Genomic DNA, 16,303 nt, shown 5'->3' with positions numbered 1-16,303 from the left:
ATTTATTGAATATTTTGAACCTTATTGATGTTCCAAGGATCAAAGTTTTTACTGTAGATGATATGCCCACAAGACATTTTTGCTTGTGTGTGGGTAATGGAATGGTTGCGTGGATGATTAATGGAATGGTCAAACGTCCAAGCTTAATTCCGGCGGAATTCAATCTGAGACTAGGCAGTTATAGCAGACTCAAGAGAGAGAACGCTGTAAGTCTGGGACACACCTTTAATGCAGCATTTAGATCCGGTTCATGGCCGATTTTTGTGTGCGGTGGAGGACAATCATCATGACAGACAAGTGAGGCTTTCAATTCAATTGCATCGTTGTCTGTTCGCAGAACGCTGCATGACAGGTGTGTTCCGGCTTTTAGTTCACTCGACTACTGACCGGCACTTATTTCATTCCTGCAAGTTTCAGCGATTTTGAATATCTCAGCTATGGATAGAGCTCGACCTAACAAGTGTTGTGCCATGCAACGACTATCTTGCTAAAACAAAAAATTCAAAACATTTTCAAACGCTTATATCTTTTGAAAGGGAGCAAATTTCGCCAAAATGATGACATGTGTACGTCTTGTCAATTCTAACAGTTTAAGCGATTTTGGAATTATTTATAATTTTTGCAATAAATGCTGTAGATTCAAAACTTATTTTGAATTTTAATGGATAAATGAATTGAGTGGAATTTATTGGATTTATTTTGAATTTAATGGATATATTCATATAAAATAGATTCCTTGAGCCTCTGGCAAGATCTGTCACACAAAGGGACAGTTTTCATTGTTTGATTCATACCGTACTGCTTGTATCAATTTTGAAATGTATAAAGGAATTGAAACGGAGGTATAAGGGTGGCTGTGATCTGCATAAACGTACATAACCACGTTACAAAAGATATTTATCTTTATTCAACTTGATTACGGCTTAGGAATATGTATACAATATACAGGCGTCATGCCAAAATATACATATTGTACAAAATAAACAACATCACATATACATATTTAATTCCGACAGATTTCTAACTAGATATTTTTTGATAAACATCAACTCTTTCGTAATCAGATGCGTTCCTAATAGCATGAAAGCATTAATCGGATACACTCCATAATCCAAGTAGTATTCTATATTGTTAACATTACAACGAGGTTTTTCTACACATACATAATCGAAATTCGAATCATAGTAATTACAATTTTCTAAACGCAATTAATAGCCACAACGTTATTCATCATCTATTGTAACTGTATAAAAGTTATATAAAATAGTAGTAAATAATAAAGAAAAGTAACAGTATTCAACATTTTTCTTCTCAAACGGACTTTGTTTGGATAAATTCGATTACAAAACAACAACAAAACTGCTTCGAAATTGAAAAATGAAGCAGATATTCATAATCATCATCGATTTTTATTTATCGAGTCGTTTGCAGACTGTCACCGTTGTCAGAGAGGGAACAATAATCACTCACATAACGCAAAATTATCGCTGCCCATCTATCAATGTTCACCAAAATTTGCATCGAACCATTACACAAACATGTTCATCATCATTTTCGTTTAATATTGCTCGTTCTCGTTTATCTCCGAAATTTGCATCAAACAACAAACACTTGTACAAAATCACTTCCTCTGGTTCTCAAACCGATGTTCATCACCGAAATTTGTATCTCATTCAGGTACATTTCAACAATAACAACAACATCAACAAGTACAACGACTAGACATGAGTTCACTCGCACACTTGTGACACCATCTTCTCCATTTGCAGATCGGTTTCGTGGTCGTTGGGGGCCGGGGCGGGGGCTGTGGTAGGGGTGGTTGTGGGGGCGGGGCCAGCCGTCATCGTGGAAGCGGCACTCGGCACTTCCACTTCGGCTAGATCCTCCATGCCGGGGGGCGGTTGCAGCTGCCCTAGTTCTTCCAGCAGTTGGTGGTAGTGTCTCTGAAATCACAACACACAATTTAATAAAATTCAGAATAAAAAATAAACAACTAATCCTCACATACTATTTGGCAATTTAACACATACCAAAAACAAAACTTTGTTTAGTTTTACAACTATAATAATCGACAACAACAACAATTATTGTATAAGCTACGCTACAAAGGCATCGATTTTACTAAACAACCGATTTTTTAATTCTAACTTGAGAAGATCATTAATGTAGATTAGGAAGAGAATCGGCGACAAGACTGTTCCTTGTGGAAGACCGTAATCAGTGAGTTGTTCAAGGCTGGTTTTACTATCAATTTTGAGCAATTGGAATCTATTTTTTAAATAGCTCTTAAATAATTCAAGGGCTATTCCTCGAATACCCAACTTTTCCATTTTTATCAGAAGTTTTGAGTGAGGAATAGTGTCAAAAGCTTTAGCAAGGTCTAAAAATATGGCTATTGTTTTATTTTTGTTATTGAAATTTTCTGTAATTTTCTGTGTTAGAAGAGATATTGCATCTACTGTACTTTTTTTAGACTGAAACCCAAATTGATTTTTGTGAATTATATTATGCTTTAGGAGATAGCTAACTAAACGGTATTTTATTAACTTCTCAATAATTTTGGAAAAAGTACTCAACAAGCTGATTGGACGATAATTTGATGGATTAGAAGCATCACCTGATTTATGTAGGGGTATGATATTGGCCAATTTTAAACTATCAGGGAAAAACCCCTCCGCAAAACATTGATTTATTATCACCTTCAATGGTTTTATAATATGTGGTGAAATAGTTTTTAAAATCCTATTGCTAATATTGTCAATTCCTGGAGCTGAGTTATTGTTTAGAGAGTTTATTGTAGCAGTAATTTCATTTTCATTGGTAGGTGTCAAGAAGAAAGAGTTGTAATGCTCCACACATGAGTCCTTGAAATGATTACATGTTGTTGCAATGGGATTATTTAACTTCAATTTCTCAGCATAAAGTTTTCCTACGCGAGCAAAATGTTGATTTAGTGTATCAGCTTCTATTTTGGGATTTTTTTAGTATGTCTTCTACCTAACATTCATTTAAAGTTTCCCAGATTTTCTTAGAGTTGTTTATATTCTGATTAATTTTATTCTTATAATACTCACATTTATTCTGTTTTATTAATTTATTAAGAAGATTTCTGTAATTTTTATACTCATTTCTTAAACGGTCATTGAAAGGCTGCTTTGAAAGTGTTTTAAACAATTTGTCCCGTTTTTTAATGGAATGTACAAGTCCACGCGTAATCCAAGGTTTAAGGGGTTGTAATTTATGCGGAATCTTTACTGTAACTGTTGCAAGTTTAATGTGATTTGATATTTTGTCAGTTAAAATTTGCATTGCTTCATTCACATGTAAATTGTCATCTAATAAGTTATCCCAGTTTTCAGTTTCAATGGATAATATTAATTTATTGAAATCTATTTTATTGAAAGAATTATTTTTACTTACAATTTTGTCAGTTGAAAGATCAATGTGGATGCTGACACAAAAGTGATCAGTGATGTTTGTTTTTATTACTGAACTTAATACATTGTCAGGATTGAAAGAGGAATTCTTTAAAAATATGTGATCGATAATCGATTCAGTGCCGTTTTGAACTCTAGTAGGCTTGTTTATGTATGATTTAAAACCATTCAAAGATAAAATTCCGAAATATTCATTAGTCGCAAGCGTAGACTTATTCAGATGTATATTCAAGTCACCGGCAAAAATTATATTGGGCTTATTTTTGATAAAATACAAACAATCATTCAAACAATTGAGAAAATTATCCACATTGGTTGAAGGAGACCTATAAACAGCGATAAGTGTTATCTTATCCTTCGCACCTGGCACTTGTACATCCAAAAGAATTGAGTTAGATTCTTTTATTTCGTAATCCAACTCATCTACTATAAAATTACATTTGAAAAAGACACAAATTCCATCACATTTATTTGTTTTACATGGCTTGTTAACCACTGAATAACCATTCAAATTAAAATTAAAATCATCCTCTTCAACTATCCAAGTCTCACTGAGGATAATAATATGAAACTCTAATGAAAAATTACTGATAATGTATGACAGCTCATCAAAATTCTTTCGCAAACTTCTTATGTTTACGTGGATAATGTTCAGGTAAGATTGATTATCACTACTACCAAACAACTCAATCTGAGATTGAAAAATATCCTCTATTATAAAAGTATTGTGAGTCTCAAGAGAAATATGCTCTTCAGGGTCATTTATAAGAACCATACAATAAAAGGAAAAATTAATAGGAAAACGAAAAATAAGCTATTTAAAATCTTGTAATAAAGGAGAAACTTAAAAAGGAATTAAGAAGGAATAGAATTAACTCTGAGAAAAGAATAGGAGAAAGTTAAAGTTAAAGTAGATAAGAAAGTCTATTACTATTAATGAAAGAAAGAAAAAATACAGAGCTCGGTCATCTCGTGACACATATCGCCACATTTAAATATATATATCAGTCTTTAAATAATAGAAACCAGTAAATACAGTGTAGTAATACATTTATTCAAATGGTTTGAGGTCCTCCTCGTTAGTTATACGTTTTACCGGAGAGTCTTGTTGTTTACGAATGAGAATCTTTGCATCACTCACCCAGACATAAGCTAATTTATTGTTCTTTTTAAGATCTCTAGCTTTATTGAGAAGAAATTTGTTGTATGCAGTGAGATGATCGTTCACATAGATATAACCTGGTGGAAGATTACAGTTCAAGTCTCCATTTTTCAAGTGTCCTTTTGCTTTCAGTTTAGAAAATAATGAAACGATAATAATCGACAACAACAACAACAACAATTATTGTATAAGCTACGCTACAAATGCATCGATTTTACTAAACAACCGATTTTTCTTGGCAGAGCCTACAATCACTGTATGATGAATATGTTCAGCGAACCCTCAACTATTTCTCTCCCAAATTTACAATAAAACACTTCAAAATACGGTTCGATCCAATTTCCACAAATTCGTGTACATTTACATTTTTTGCAACTTTAGAGTTGCTTCTCGCAACCCTTTCTTCATTGATAGTGTCTCTATTTCGTAATTCTAACTGTATCAATTAAAAGCAGTTGAAGTAGGCATCAGGTGACAAGTAGTAGCATAAACAAGCAGTTTTACAATATCGACTCCCGGTTGTACAATAGTCTATTACATTTCAACCTTTATTGAATATCACAAGCCACAAAAACAATCAGTGAAGCGGAAGACATATCTAATCATCATTCAATCATGGTTGAATCTCATAAAATGTTTGTAAACTTGTTTTACAAATGTATTGGAGAGCATGGAAAAGAGTAACGAGTGGAGAGAACAAGAAATTTACAACAATCGAGAGACACTATGAACATAAATCGATCGTCCAAAATTGGTGTATGTATGCAACACAGCTGGGAAGGTTGACTTACCGGCTAACTAAATTTTACACAATTCACAAGAGAAACAAAAATTAGGAAACAGTCCACACTTGAGTTAGAAAACATTGAAACCATAACTCAACAAGATTTTAATTAAAACTTTTTTCTAGTTTGTAGAGCTTCACTTGTCATTTTGATGTCAAAGTATAATTGAACGATTTTTAGAACCATGGCGAAAATTGAATTCAAACAGATAATATTGTTAGCTGACAATTATTAAACGTACTGAAAATATAACAATTCTTCAGTCCTCTTCAGTATTGGAATCATACAATTTCAATGATTACCCCTACAAACTGGTCATAACAATTCAAAATTCTAAAACATTCTTGAACAAATAGAATTGCAAAAAAAATTAATTAAATTATTTGAAGAAATTACTGACCTTGAGAGCAATGGCGTTCAACGATATAGAACGACCCGTACGCCGATCGTTCGCCTGACTCTCCATGTCTACAATCCAATTCTCTATTTGATTTCTGATCTCTTTCTGCTTCATGTAGAAATGTGTCTGAATTATCTGTAAAACGAATAGAATAGTCATTTTAGAACATGAATAGTACACAAAAAGAGAAAAAATAAATAAACAGAATAATATATGTGAAAAGGTACTAGTTAAATGCATTTGAAAAATAATGAGAATATACCCTTAGAATATACTGTAGGCTATATCAGGTTTGAAAATATAAAAGGTCACGTCATCGGCATACAAAAAGCATTGTGAGCTGGCTCAAGGTATGAAGGCTTATGAAGGTTCATGTATAGAGGAGGAAAAGTGATGGGTTAAGAACTGAACCCTGAGGGAATTAAAGGAAACCCTCTCCTTTATTCGTAACTAGCAGTCACTAGGGTATACTAGGGTATATTAGAAGCATAAATAAATTTGAATTTAGTTTTATAGACCCACGCTGATATTCTTTATTCATTTATACAATAAGTACATTATCATATTAAAAGTATCAACAGTAATAATTTACAATAGAAGAACTATTTGATTGGGTTTTTATCTCTCGTAAACTTCTTTCACAAATTGAATAAACTTAGTTCAATTATTAAAATTATAATAATCAATTGATTAAAAAAATGAAAATAGGTGTATGATCATCCCCGGTGAAGTAATAATCTATATGCAAAGTTTCAAGTTAATCAATAGTTCAGACGTAATGATGCGTCATTCGTGAATTTCCTATCCCGTACTTGTATAAGCCGATTCTTACATTTATAATATTAAAGACAGTTGAGCGAGCATAGCTTAGCACAGCATACCTGTTTGAAGCAGGGCGAGGGATTCCTGAGTTGTTCGAGCATTGCCCACTTGACGGTGGCCTGGCAAATGTTGGAGTTGTACTCGCGCGAGCTCTGGTCGCCCGACGGGGTGCCTCGCGAGCGCTCGTAGCCTGGCTCGTTGAAATAGGGCTCCGGCACCAGGATCAGCGATTGGATTGACACCAACACCTACACCAGCAACACACCAAACAATACAACTTGAATCACTAGAATTGTGGTTAATGCTATCACTTAAACCGCGATTGAAAGCTATTCAATGACGTGATCGTATTGCTCAGCGTCTTCAGTGTTGAACATTGGAACTCGTTAAGGCTCTATTAGGAATCTTACAGAGCCAATAATACTCTATAGGTATGATAAATACTTTATAAGTATTTACAGGGCCCTAGTTCTCGTGGCATTGGTTTCATTAGCTGAAGAAAAGCTAAATGCGCGTGTTCGTGGCGCTCACGTCTGTACGCAGCTTTAAATGACATCTCTTGATCACAGTTGAATTTAGTCGTATGCTTACGTTCAACTGGCAGTTAGGTAAGTTTATATGCGAACTACAAATATTCAAATGAAGATTGAGATTTCAATATGAAAATCAGTTCCTACAATTTTGTGCCTATCAGTGCGCATCACTTCATTCCAACATGTATCCTGTTAAGAGTAACCAAAAGTTTGAATGGGAAAATCATGACATCGAATTTATTACTTCAAATTTGACTAGACAAATATTTGCCTAGAAGACCTTCAACTAGATATGAACAACAAACTATTAAATACCAAGATATAACGACTTCATATTTGACTTCATAACATTTGAAATTTGGCAAATAATTGAATACTAATAATATGAATGACTGTGAATATTTCTGTATAAATTATTTATACGGCTGTATAAATTCATATGAATGTATATAACGACTTCATAATTGTCTTCATAATATTTTTAATATGACAAGTAATATTGTCGATTTGAAATGAAATACATAAATGACTGTGTAATGGGGTCCTTAGCCTGTAACAGAAGCCTATTCATTTTTTTCTGAAAGTGTCATTGTAGTAACTGAATAATAATCAAGTGCGCAGTGCATTGATGCTGACCTGTAGGAAGCTGGAGGTATGCGCGTTCCACTTCTCCTCGGGCCGACCCTGCCAGGTGTTGAGTACACTGAGACAGACCTTGCCGTCGTTGTAGAGGTTGGGGTTGAAGCGGATCGTGTGGTGGCCGGTCGTCTCCAGGTTGATGAGCATCGGAGAGTTCGGGTAGTCGGGCGGGAAGAACACGTCCAGCTCAAAGCACCCGTTCGCGTACGGCGTCTCCGCCGGACCAGTTATCAACACCTGACAAATCAACACAACAATAGTTATTCAAAAACAATAATTTCAACTGTAATGTTAATGCCACATAAAATAAGATCAAAATACAAATACCAAACACATTTACAAAGTAGCTGTTAATTAGTTCTGTCTAGCTGTAATACTGTGCAAAGTTTCACTTCCGTACGTTCAGCCATTATTTGGAAAAAAATTGTAAGTGAAAACAAAATGGCGGTTGTGTGAGTACGGATATTTGGATAGTTTAAAAATGATATTTAGATATGTTTAGTACCCAGGAAAAATGGGTATTGATAGGGAGGCTCCCTAGAGTATTGATAGGGAGTTTGAGAACATCCTGTATATTATAGTCAATTATATGCATAAAAATAATATTGGTAGGGGAATAATTTAAAAGGGTACTCAGATTAATATTCTTATTTATATTGGTAGGGAGTTTGTTTTTTGGTCCTGCAAAATTATTTCTGTAATAGATGAATATTTCCTATTTTGGTGATAATAATGTGAAATATTTCTTCTATGTTTGGTTTTGAAGCATCTAAATTTAAAAATCTACTTTGTGAAAATAATTAAGGACTGAAAATTTTGTGAAGTGAACAACTAGGCCTACAAGACAACCTCTATTTTGGACTATGTGTAACCTAATCTGAATTTGGGAGAGGAATAGCACAAGGTTACCTTATTTTTCCTTTCCCTATCATTTTGATGGTGTAATTATTGTATGAATCAATGAAGAATAATCATAATAATTATTATTTCGAACAATTTTGTCTCATATAGTAGTTTGCCAATATCCTACTTATTAGAACAAGTAGAAAAGAAATGATGGGGGGGGGGGAAATAATTGCAACAGAAAGGTGTAGCCATAGAAAAAATAGCGTTAGTAGATATCCCATGGTATAGGGCGTTTATGTCGCAACTTTTACTGTTAACTCAAGCCAATTACTGTCGATTTTTACTGTTTTGGCTGGGTGAGAATGTACGAACGGCACAATATGAGAGACTACCAGCGTCACACTGCTTCACGGGATAGAACTATGAGGACTATGGGCTTGAGATAACAGTAAAAGTTGCGACATAAACGCCCTATACCGTAGGATATCTACTTATGTTATTGTTTCTCTATGGTGCAACACAGACTATTTCGTCTTATGAATAATTTGCCAATATGCTGTCCTTCCGAGCAAGTAGAAAGAATTGGTAGAGTAAAAATAATGAACAAATTGTGCAACACTGACCTTCATGATGTCGAGCCGGTCCGAGTCGCAGCGCACAAAGACGGAGCTGCTGTAGGAGAGGGGGAGCGAGGTGGAGAGGGTGACCGTCTCCTGCGCGAGACGCTTCATGCGCGCCGGGTGGCTGCGTTCGCCGCACGAGCGCACGTTCGACTCAAAGTGGTAGCCCACCACAAACTGGAACCCACTACTGTCGCTCTTCTCCACTATCATGTCGTACGTATCTAAAAAACACAACCCATAAAATAATAGTAAAATACACTACCAAACAAATAAAAAAATTAATTAAACAAAACGAATAGAAAATAGTAGATGCTGTCAAGATATAGCTAATACAAGCTGCGGACTAGTCTATCAAATTAATGAGTAACCCAATAAGAAAATAGGGTACTAGTCTATCAAATAGAAAAAATATTAACCCTGTAAATATATATCACAAGTATACTATACGAGGTATACAGAGGTATATTGATGAGTTTTTCATGGCAAATAAATGAAAACTTTTAGGGCCGGTTTCCGAGCTCGGGATGTAGCTAAGTTCTAGACTTTTAAATAGCTGGAGTTAAACATTTGCTTTTCGAAATGGGGCGTAGTTGCAGTCCACGTAAACATGGATTTTAAATTAAATTTTGATAAACTATAGAATTGAACACAAACTGAAATAGTTCAAAGTTTCAGATATTTTAAACTATTTAGAAATGTTTCATTACGTCAAGGAAAAACATTTCCAATTACAGAAATGAGAAAAAAAGATTATATAAGTTTTGGAAAACTAGATTTCTGACTCCAGCTGCTTTAAAGTATAGAACTTAGCTAAATTCCGAGCTCGGAAACCGGCCCTTAATTGAAGTTGTTATCAAGCACAGTATCTTGTAAGATAGAATGACTGGCGTTGGAAATCAAATGAGAATAAATGTATCAATGTGATTTGAATTCAATTTTTATCCATATCTTCTATATTATATGTCATTCATTTTCATTTTTATTTTTACATACTCTCTGAAGTGTGTCATTTCTTGTATGTATCAAGATTGTACATAGTTTGATAAATTGTTTTTTTATGAAATGCAATGTTTTGAGATGAGCTTTTAGTGAGAAATGAAATTATTATTTTGTACAGAAACGTAGACAATACAAGAATTGGCGACAAGTTGATAGATAAAAATTAAAACTTCATAATGGACAGATTATTGAACTACAATCCAACACTACTAAGAAGCATCACTGGAGATTGTTTTACTGGAAGTAATCTCTAATAACTCCATTGTGTACAATTACCAAATTAAGGTGATATTACGAGTACAATTATCATACCCATGAACTAAGCTCTAATCTGAAATAGTTGTAATAGGAAATATCAAGTTTTCAACCTATAACAGTAAAACGTGTTACCTGCTTTATTTAAAATATATATATTTATTTTTAATCGCGTTCAAAAATATTCATGTAATTACATAAAATGAATGACCGATGATAGAACATGATGTGTATATTTTCTCAATACTCACCAAACTGTAGAGCTTTCATAACCTCCAGATATCGTTCCTCCAGAGTTCGCTGTAGAGGCTGTTCCACCTCAGCATGACTAGTGCTCTCACCGTCTGTTTCCGTATCGTATACAATCCTATTCGTTAATACCTATATGAAAAAATATATAAAATTAATATTACATTTTTCAAACTTTTTATAAGAACAAAATCAACGTTTGAGACAAATTCAATTTATTATGAATTATGTTATAAAATGAATTGAAATTATGTTTCTTGTATAATTTTTAATAATTGTTCAATCATAGTTTCAAGTTAAAACCATCTAAAACTTTTCTTTTAGAATCAATTAGAATGATAAATCAATACAATGATAATTACAATTTGCTCAAAACAAATGTTATATAAGTTAGTTGATGATGAAGATATAATAGAAAGTGAGTAAATTATAATTATCAATCAGTAAAAAGATTACACACAATGACAAAACCAGATATTAAATTCTTCATGTTTAGTCAAACTTGGACAAAACCTGATACTTAATCTGAAAAACTTCGCGATATTGTATTAGGGTATAAAAATAAATACTTGGGATAGTGGATTACCTGAACAAGACAGGCAGTCTGCTGAATGTCCGGGATGAGCAGAGCCAGACCTTCATCATTATCCATTTCTTCCTGAGTTTTGCTCGTGTTGTTGTTGTTGCTGGTGCTGCTGTTGTTGTTGTTGTTGTTGTTGTTGGTGGTGGTGGTGCGCACTGACTTGCGATGTCCTTTGGCCTTGTTGTTGTTTTTGAGGCGGTTGGCGTAGATGTCGACACAGTTCTGCATCTTGACGAGCAGACAGACGATGGACAGTTGGTTGGCGGCGATGGTGGCCTTCTGCGGCAGCAGCAGTGACACCAGCTGCGGATTCAAGGCCATTGCTCGCAACAGCTGCAGCACGGCCCGGTACAGCGGAATGTGGCGCGCCATGTCCAACACTGAAACACACACACAAACAACATTCAATACATGAATTGAATCCCCCCCCCCTATTGTGTGATGTCATGTGTTATAAATACAAAAATACATATATGATCCATATATTATCAAGTATCAACTTGTTTATTTTTGCATTTAAACTTGAAAATGGCCAAAGTAGGTCGAAACTAGTCGTTGAAATGTTTCAAAGTTTTAAATAAAAAGGGTACAAGTTTTATATTGTTTTTATTAATTTGAATAAAGTAGCCCATATAAGTGAAGTAATTTTCGAAATTAGGAATTGATATTGATCATCAAAAATAGGATCAAATAAAAATATTGCATTCTACTCTAGCACTAAAAAAGGCGAAAAAGCTTAAAAATATTTCGATGTCGGTTCGTTTAAGGCCAATTCTGTTTTACTTCTTATTTACCATTGAATATTTATTGTATTATTTTTCATCATTACAGCAGAATGAAATTTGAACTGAATAGTTGACCTGAATCGTTTCTGAGATAGGAAGAGAGCGCAGGTAGCAGACAGGACTGCTGCAGAATGTCATGGAACTGTGGCGGGAGGGGCGGAGTGGCGTTTCGCTCCTGCCCCTCCTCCTCCTCATCACCATCACCCTCCCCCTCCACGTCGGTGCTCTCCTCGCTTGACGTCTCCATGTCCAGGTTCAAGCCACCGCTCCCCCCAACACCCTTACCGCCAGTACAGGTGCGACTTCTCCTCAGCACCCGCTTTGCCAGTCCCCCTCCCCTTGTCACTGGTTGGCTGCTGCTTCGTTCCTGCAGTCTGCAACGCACAAAATACAATTGACTGCTCAAAGCATTCTAGTATCAAGTTTGATTGCGAAATCAAGAGCCAGATTCAAATGAGTAAATTTCTTAAATTATCACTTGAAGTAGTAATTGATCTAGTTTAGAACGACTACACGGTTTCACCAGGACAAGGTCCAGCCATTTGAAAATCTTCATTCTTTCTCAAGCTCTACAGCCCAGAGTGGGCTTTGGCTTCCTTTACAACATTCCTCCTACATGCCTTCAATCAATCTTCTCCATCCTCTATAGCCCATGCCGGTCGTGTGTTGATGGGAGGGATATTATTTCATATCCTTCTTAAAGAATTGACAATTATTTGTTGAAACACCGCCGATTTATGAAGTTACATTACAATTTTATATTATCGTCATTCTAATTGCATTCAATTAGCTGGCTTTAAGCACTATAAAATTTCATAATTGTATTAATGACATTGGTTGAATATCATTATAATTATACATGAATTTAATTTACAATCACTGATCATTAGAATGGTTGTACGAGATAAACAGGCAACCCTTAACTATTGCTCTGCCGAATCTACATAGTAGCATAGAGAAACAATAGCTTAAGTTTGTTACGCTATTGTTTCTCTATGATAGTATATTTTAAATTTTAGAATAATTTTAAATCTCAAAAATGTTTCCAGCAAAATGTATATTCAAAAAGATTTGATAAGAAACAAAAATGTAGCTTTACACTCATTAAGCATTTATAAGCTTGTAAATGATGGAAGTATAAGTACTATATAATGACCTGGTTGGTGTTGGGGGAAGATGAGGGTGGCTGGTGCGTGAATATGGCGAGGCAGGCGAGCAGTAGCCTTAGTGCGCCCGTGTCGAGGGCGGTGCGTCGCAGCAGACGGCCGTCATCCGTCGTCAGCGGCGTCGACTCCAGCAGCAGACGCAACACCTCGAATGGCAGTGTTGGCAGCGACCCGGCCACTGGACACGTCAGGATGTCACCTAAATATCATTCAACACATTTAATAAAATGCCACACCTCAACAACAACAATAAATTGGAGGCAAACTTTTTATTATTCAAAAATGTCACAACTTCGAGAGCAGTTATCTCTAAAACTGTGAAAAAAGTTTATTAAAGTAATTATTTAGACTACATGACATGTATATTGAGGTGACATTTGTAATGTATTTATGATGTGTATTGTTTGATGAAATGTTTATGACCTGTGTTAATATTATATTATATACGACGCATAACATGAAAAATAAAATTGAATTGAAGTTGTCACATAAATGTTGTAGAAAATTTTGTAAGATTCTATTTTGTGTGGAATAGTCGTGTCCGAAAGGGTGGCCACTAACGTCAGGACATGTGTGTTCAAAATGTGTGTACACACAAGCTCGTCATGCACGTTGTGTCATCAGCGAGAGGCTTCGAACAAAAAACAGCTGTTTGACAGCAGCTCCTAATCTAAAATAAGCAATCAATAACAATAGATAAAACACTGGAAAATTATTACAAACTAGCTGGCACGGCGAACTTCGTACCGCCAAATAGTTTAATGCATCTCATGACAACTTTAGCTGGATGCACACCTGAGGAGGCGCGATGCGGCTTTTTATTTATAAAGAACTGCAAAATAAATAATTTACTGAAAATCAATTAATTCTGAACACCGAAGACAGTACAATTATTCAAAACAAAGCAATGTCTTTAGAGCATCTAAGTCTTTAACCTGAGGCCGCACTGCTGGATGGTTACACACAGAACAGTCGTTTTGTTTTTGGTGGGGGCGTTTAGAATGAATAAATGGGCGGTTATGGAGCAGCACACACTCTTGTCTACTATCTACCAACGGCTGTTGTATGACGAAATAATTATAACAGCTTATTTTTATTTCTGTGTGTGACCAGCTCACAAATCTCCTCCTATAAGGATTATATGCAAACTTTGAAGGACCGTACGAAAGAGTCCTGAAGCCTAGCACAAAAAATTTTGTTCGAAGCCTTTCGCTGTGATGACACAACAATGTTTGGCAACATGTTGAGTGTACACACGTGTTCAACACACTTGTCCTTTCGTTACTGGCCACCCAAAGACGCATCTCTTTTGAGATATGGCCTATGCAAAAAAAAAATTTAACCAACCCCACCACAGGACATATTTATCATATTGGTCTATTCTTTTCCTTTTGACATATTAATCATATTGATCTATTCTAATTGGCAATAAATTGAATTGAATAAATTCTTTTCCTTTTGAAATATTCATCTCCTCACGACCCTAAATAGAGCTGGAGGGTCTAAAATTGTCACTCAAAATTTCCCTCTATACCCTCTTTTCAGCATTCATTGCCTGGACTACATACATTTTTGGAGCTTAGAGGTGTTCACACACTACCAGGATGAATATTTGTGGACACCACATCAAGAACCAATGAGACTATTCTTCTGCCTAGCAGAGCAGAAATTCATGGGACAGTAAGGTCTATAAAAGACTCTATTCATATATGATGGCTCTACTTCATAATTATTCGGAAAATCTCAAACCATTGAAAATAATGTTCAAAATTATTAATAATTATTATTGCGATTAATAGATTCATCTCATGAATATTATTACCTAATGAATAATTGGTGTATATTTGAAATGAATTATGGAAAGAATACTGACCACCTTCACCGTCATCGGTAACGCCGAGCGTGAGCCTCAACAGACACTGTGCCTTGCACTTGTCACGTAGCAGCACCTCAGCATAGCCGGGCAGGCGCAGAAAGAGGCCAAAGGCGGCCAGCGAGTGCAGGGGCACAGTGGGCGTGCCCCCTCCACACTCCCCGCCACGGCCCCCTCCACTCTTGCCCCCTGCGCCCCCACTGCCCACTGTCGAACTGCTCTGGCCTTCGCCCAGGCATACGTATTCGTCCAAATCCTGTACACACAAAAACCAATTAATTATTGCAATCATTCAATAATATCCAATAATAATACTTGGATTTAGAACAAAAAATATAATATATTTATATATATTATATATTATATATTATATATTAAAAAGCTGTCAACAATTGTGTCAGTCAAAAAAATTGGTGTATGCAAAATATGTCGACAAATGAAGTCAGTCATTGAAATTCCATCTATGAAAACATAATTTCAATTTATTCGAAGATAGATCATCCAATAGTAGTAAGTAATTCTCGAGCTTCAACATTATGTTATTTAAAAATGTCATTAACAATTGAAATAGTCATGAACAATAATTGAAATAGTCATTTATGAACTGGAATGGAAATTGCGTCTGAAAATTTCAATTTCAATCTAGTACCACTGTGCTTATCTAAAAGTAATGATTTTTGAAATTCAACAAAATCCATCATTTGAGAATCATCAATTGGAACCAAATCAATGGCAATGGCTATTCACTTTGAAATTGTCTTTTTTGCTGAGGATGTGCTCTAGATTTGTGCGTGGGTAAAGAGACGAATGTTTGATGAGAGATGAGTGGAATTACAGCTTCAGGTGGGTTCCGGACTTTCGGATTTTTTCAAATCATAAATTGTATTTAGAGGGCCCCCTGTGGGTTGGGGGAACTTCGTACTTTGAGTCGAACATCGTACTCAAGAGTGTGATGAAAACCAGAATTCACCCACAGTAGCCCTGCTTGTCGTAGGAGGCGACTAAAACGGACCCCAAGGTAACTCAAGAAGTTGCCTTGCCTTCAAACCCACGGGATCTGCTCCATCAGGGCAGTTTCGGAGGGGCCAAAAGGAAAAACCCAAGAGACTACCCAACCCAAGAGATAGGTGAAACTCCAGGCACAAA

The 16,303-nt window shown here is 35.5% G+C and overlaps 1 protein-coding gene across 5 annotated transcripts in view; it reads right to left on the bottom strand.

Annotated features, from left to right (window-relative positions):
* Positions 1-880: 880 nt before the first annotated feature.
* Positions 881-16,303, bottom strand: part of LOC111054334 (baculoviral IAP repeat-containing protein 6) — a 101,690-nt gene continuing 86,267 nt past the window's right edge. For 3 of the 5 annotated variants that reach the window (XM_039426095.1, XM_039426097.1, XM_039426099.1), the window contains 8 exons: positions 15,158-15,413; positions 13,275-13,483; positions 12,194-12,492; positions 11,337-11,713; positions 10,753-10,882; positions 9,248-9,468; positions 7,776-8,015; positions 6,666-6,854 (listed from right to left, as the gene is read on the bottom strand). In XM_039426095.1, the coding sequence (XP_039282029.1) occupies positions 12,400-12,492; positions 13,275-13,483; positions 15,158-15,413 (558 nt within the window). In that variant the 3' untranslated portion in view covers positions 6,666-6,854; positions 7,776-8,015; positions 9,248-9,468; ... (1 more) ...; positions 11,337-11,713; positions 12,194-12,399. Of the gene's footprint in view, positions 1,944-5,784; positions 5,920-6,665; positions 6,855-7,775; positions 8,016-9,247; positions 9,469-10,752; positions 10,883-11,336; positions 11,714-12,193; positions 12,493-13,274; positions 13,484-15,157; positions 15,414-16,303 lie in introns of those variants that run through there. The other 2 variants (XM_039426096.1, XM_039426098.1) reach the window with 2 other exon arrangements.

This window comes from Nilaparvata lugens, chromosome 4 (assembly GCF_014356525.2).
Source record: "Nilaparvata lugens isolate BPH chromosome 4, ASM1435652v1, whole genome shotgun sequence".
Lineage (NCBI taxonomy): Eukaryota > Metazoa > Arthropoda > Insecta > Hemiptera > Delphacidae > Nilaparvata > Nilaparvata lugens.
This window is presented reverse-complemented; position numbering and strand designations above follow the sequence as displayed.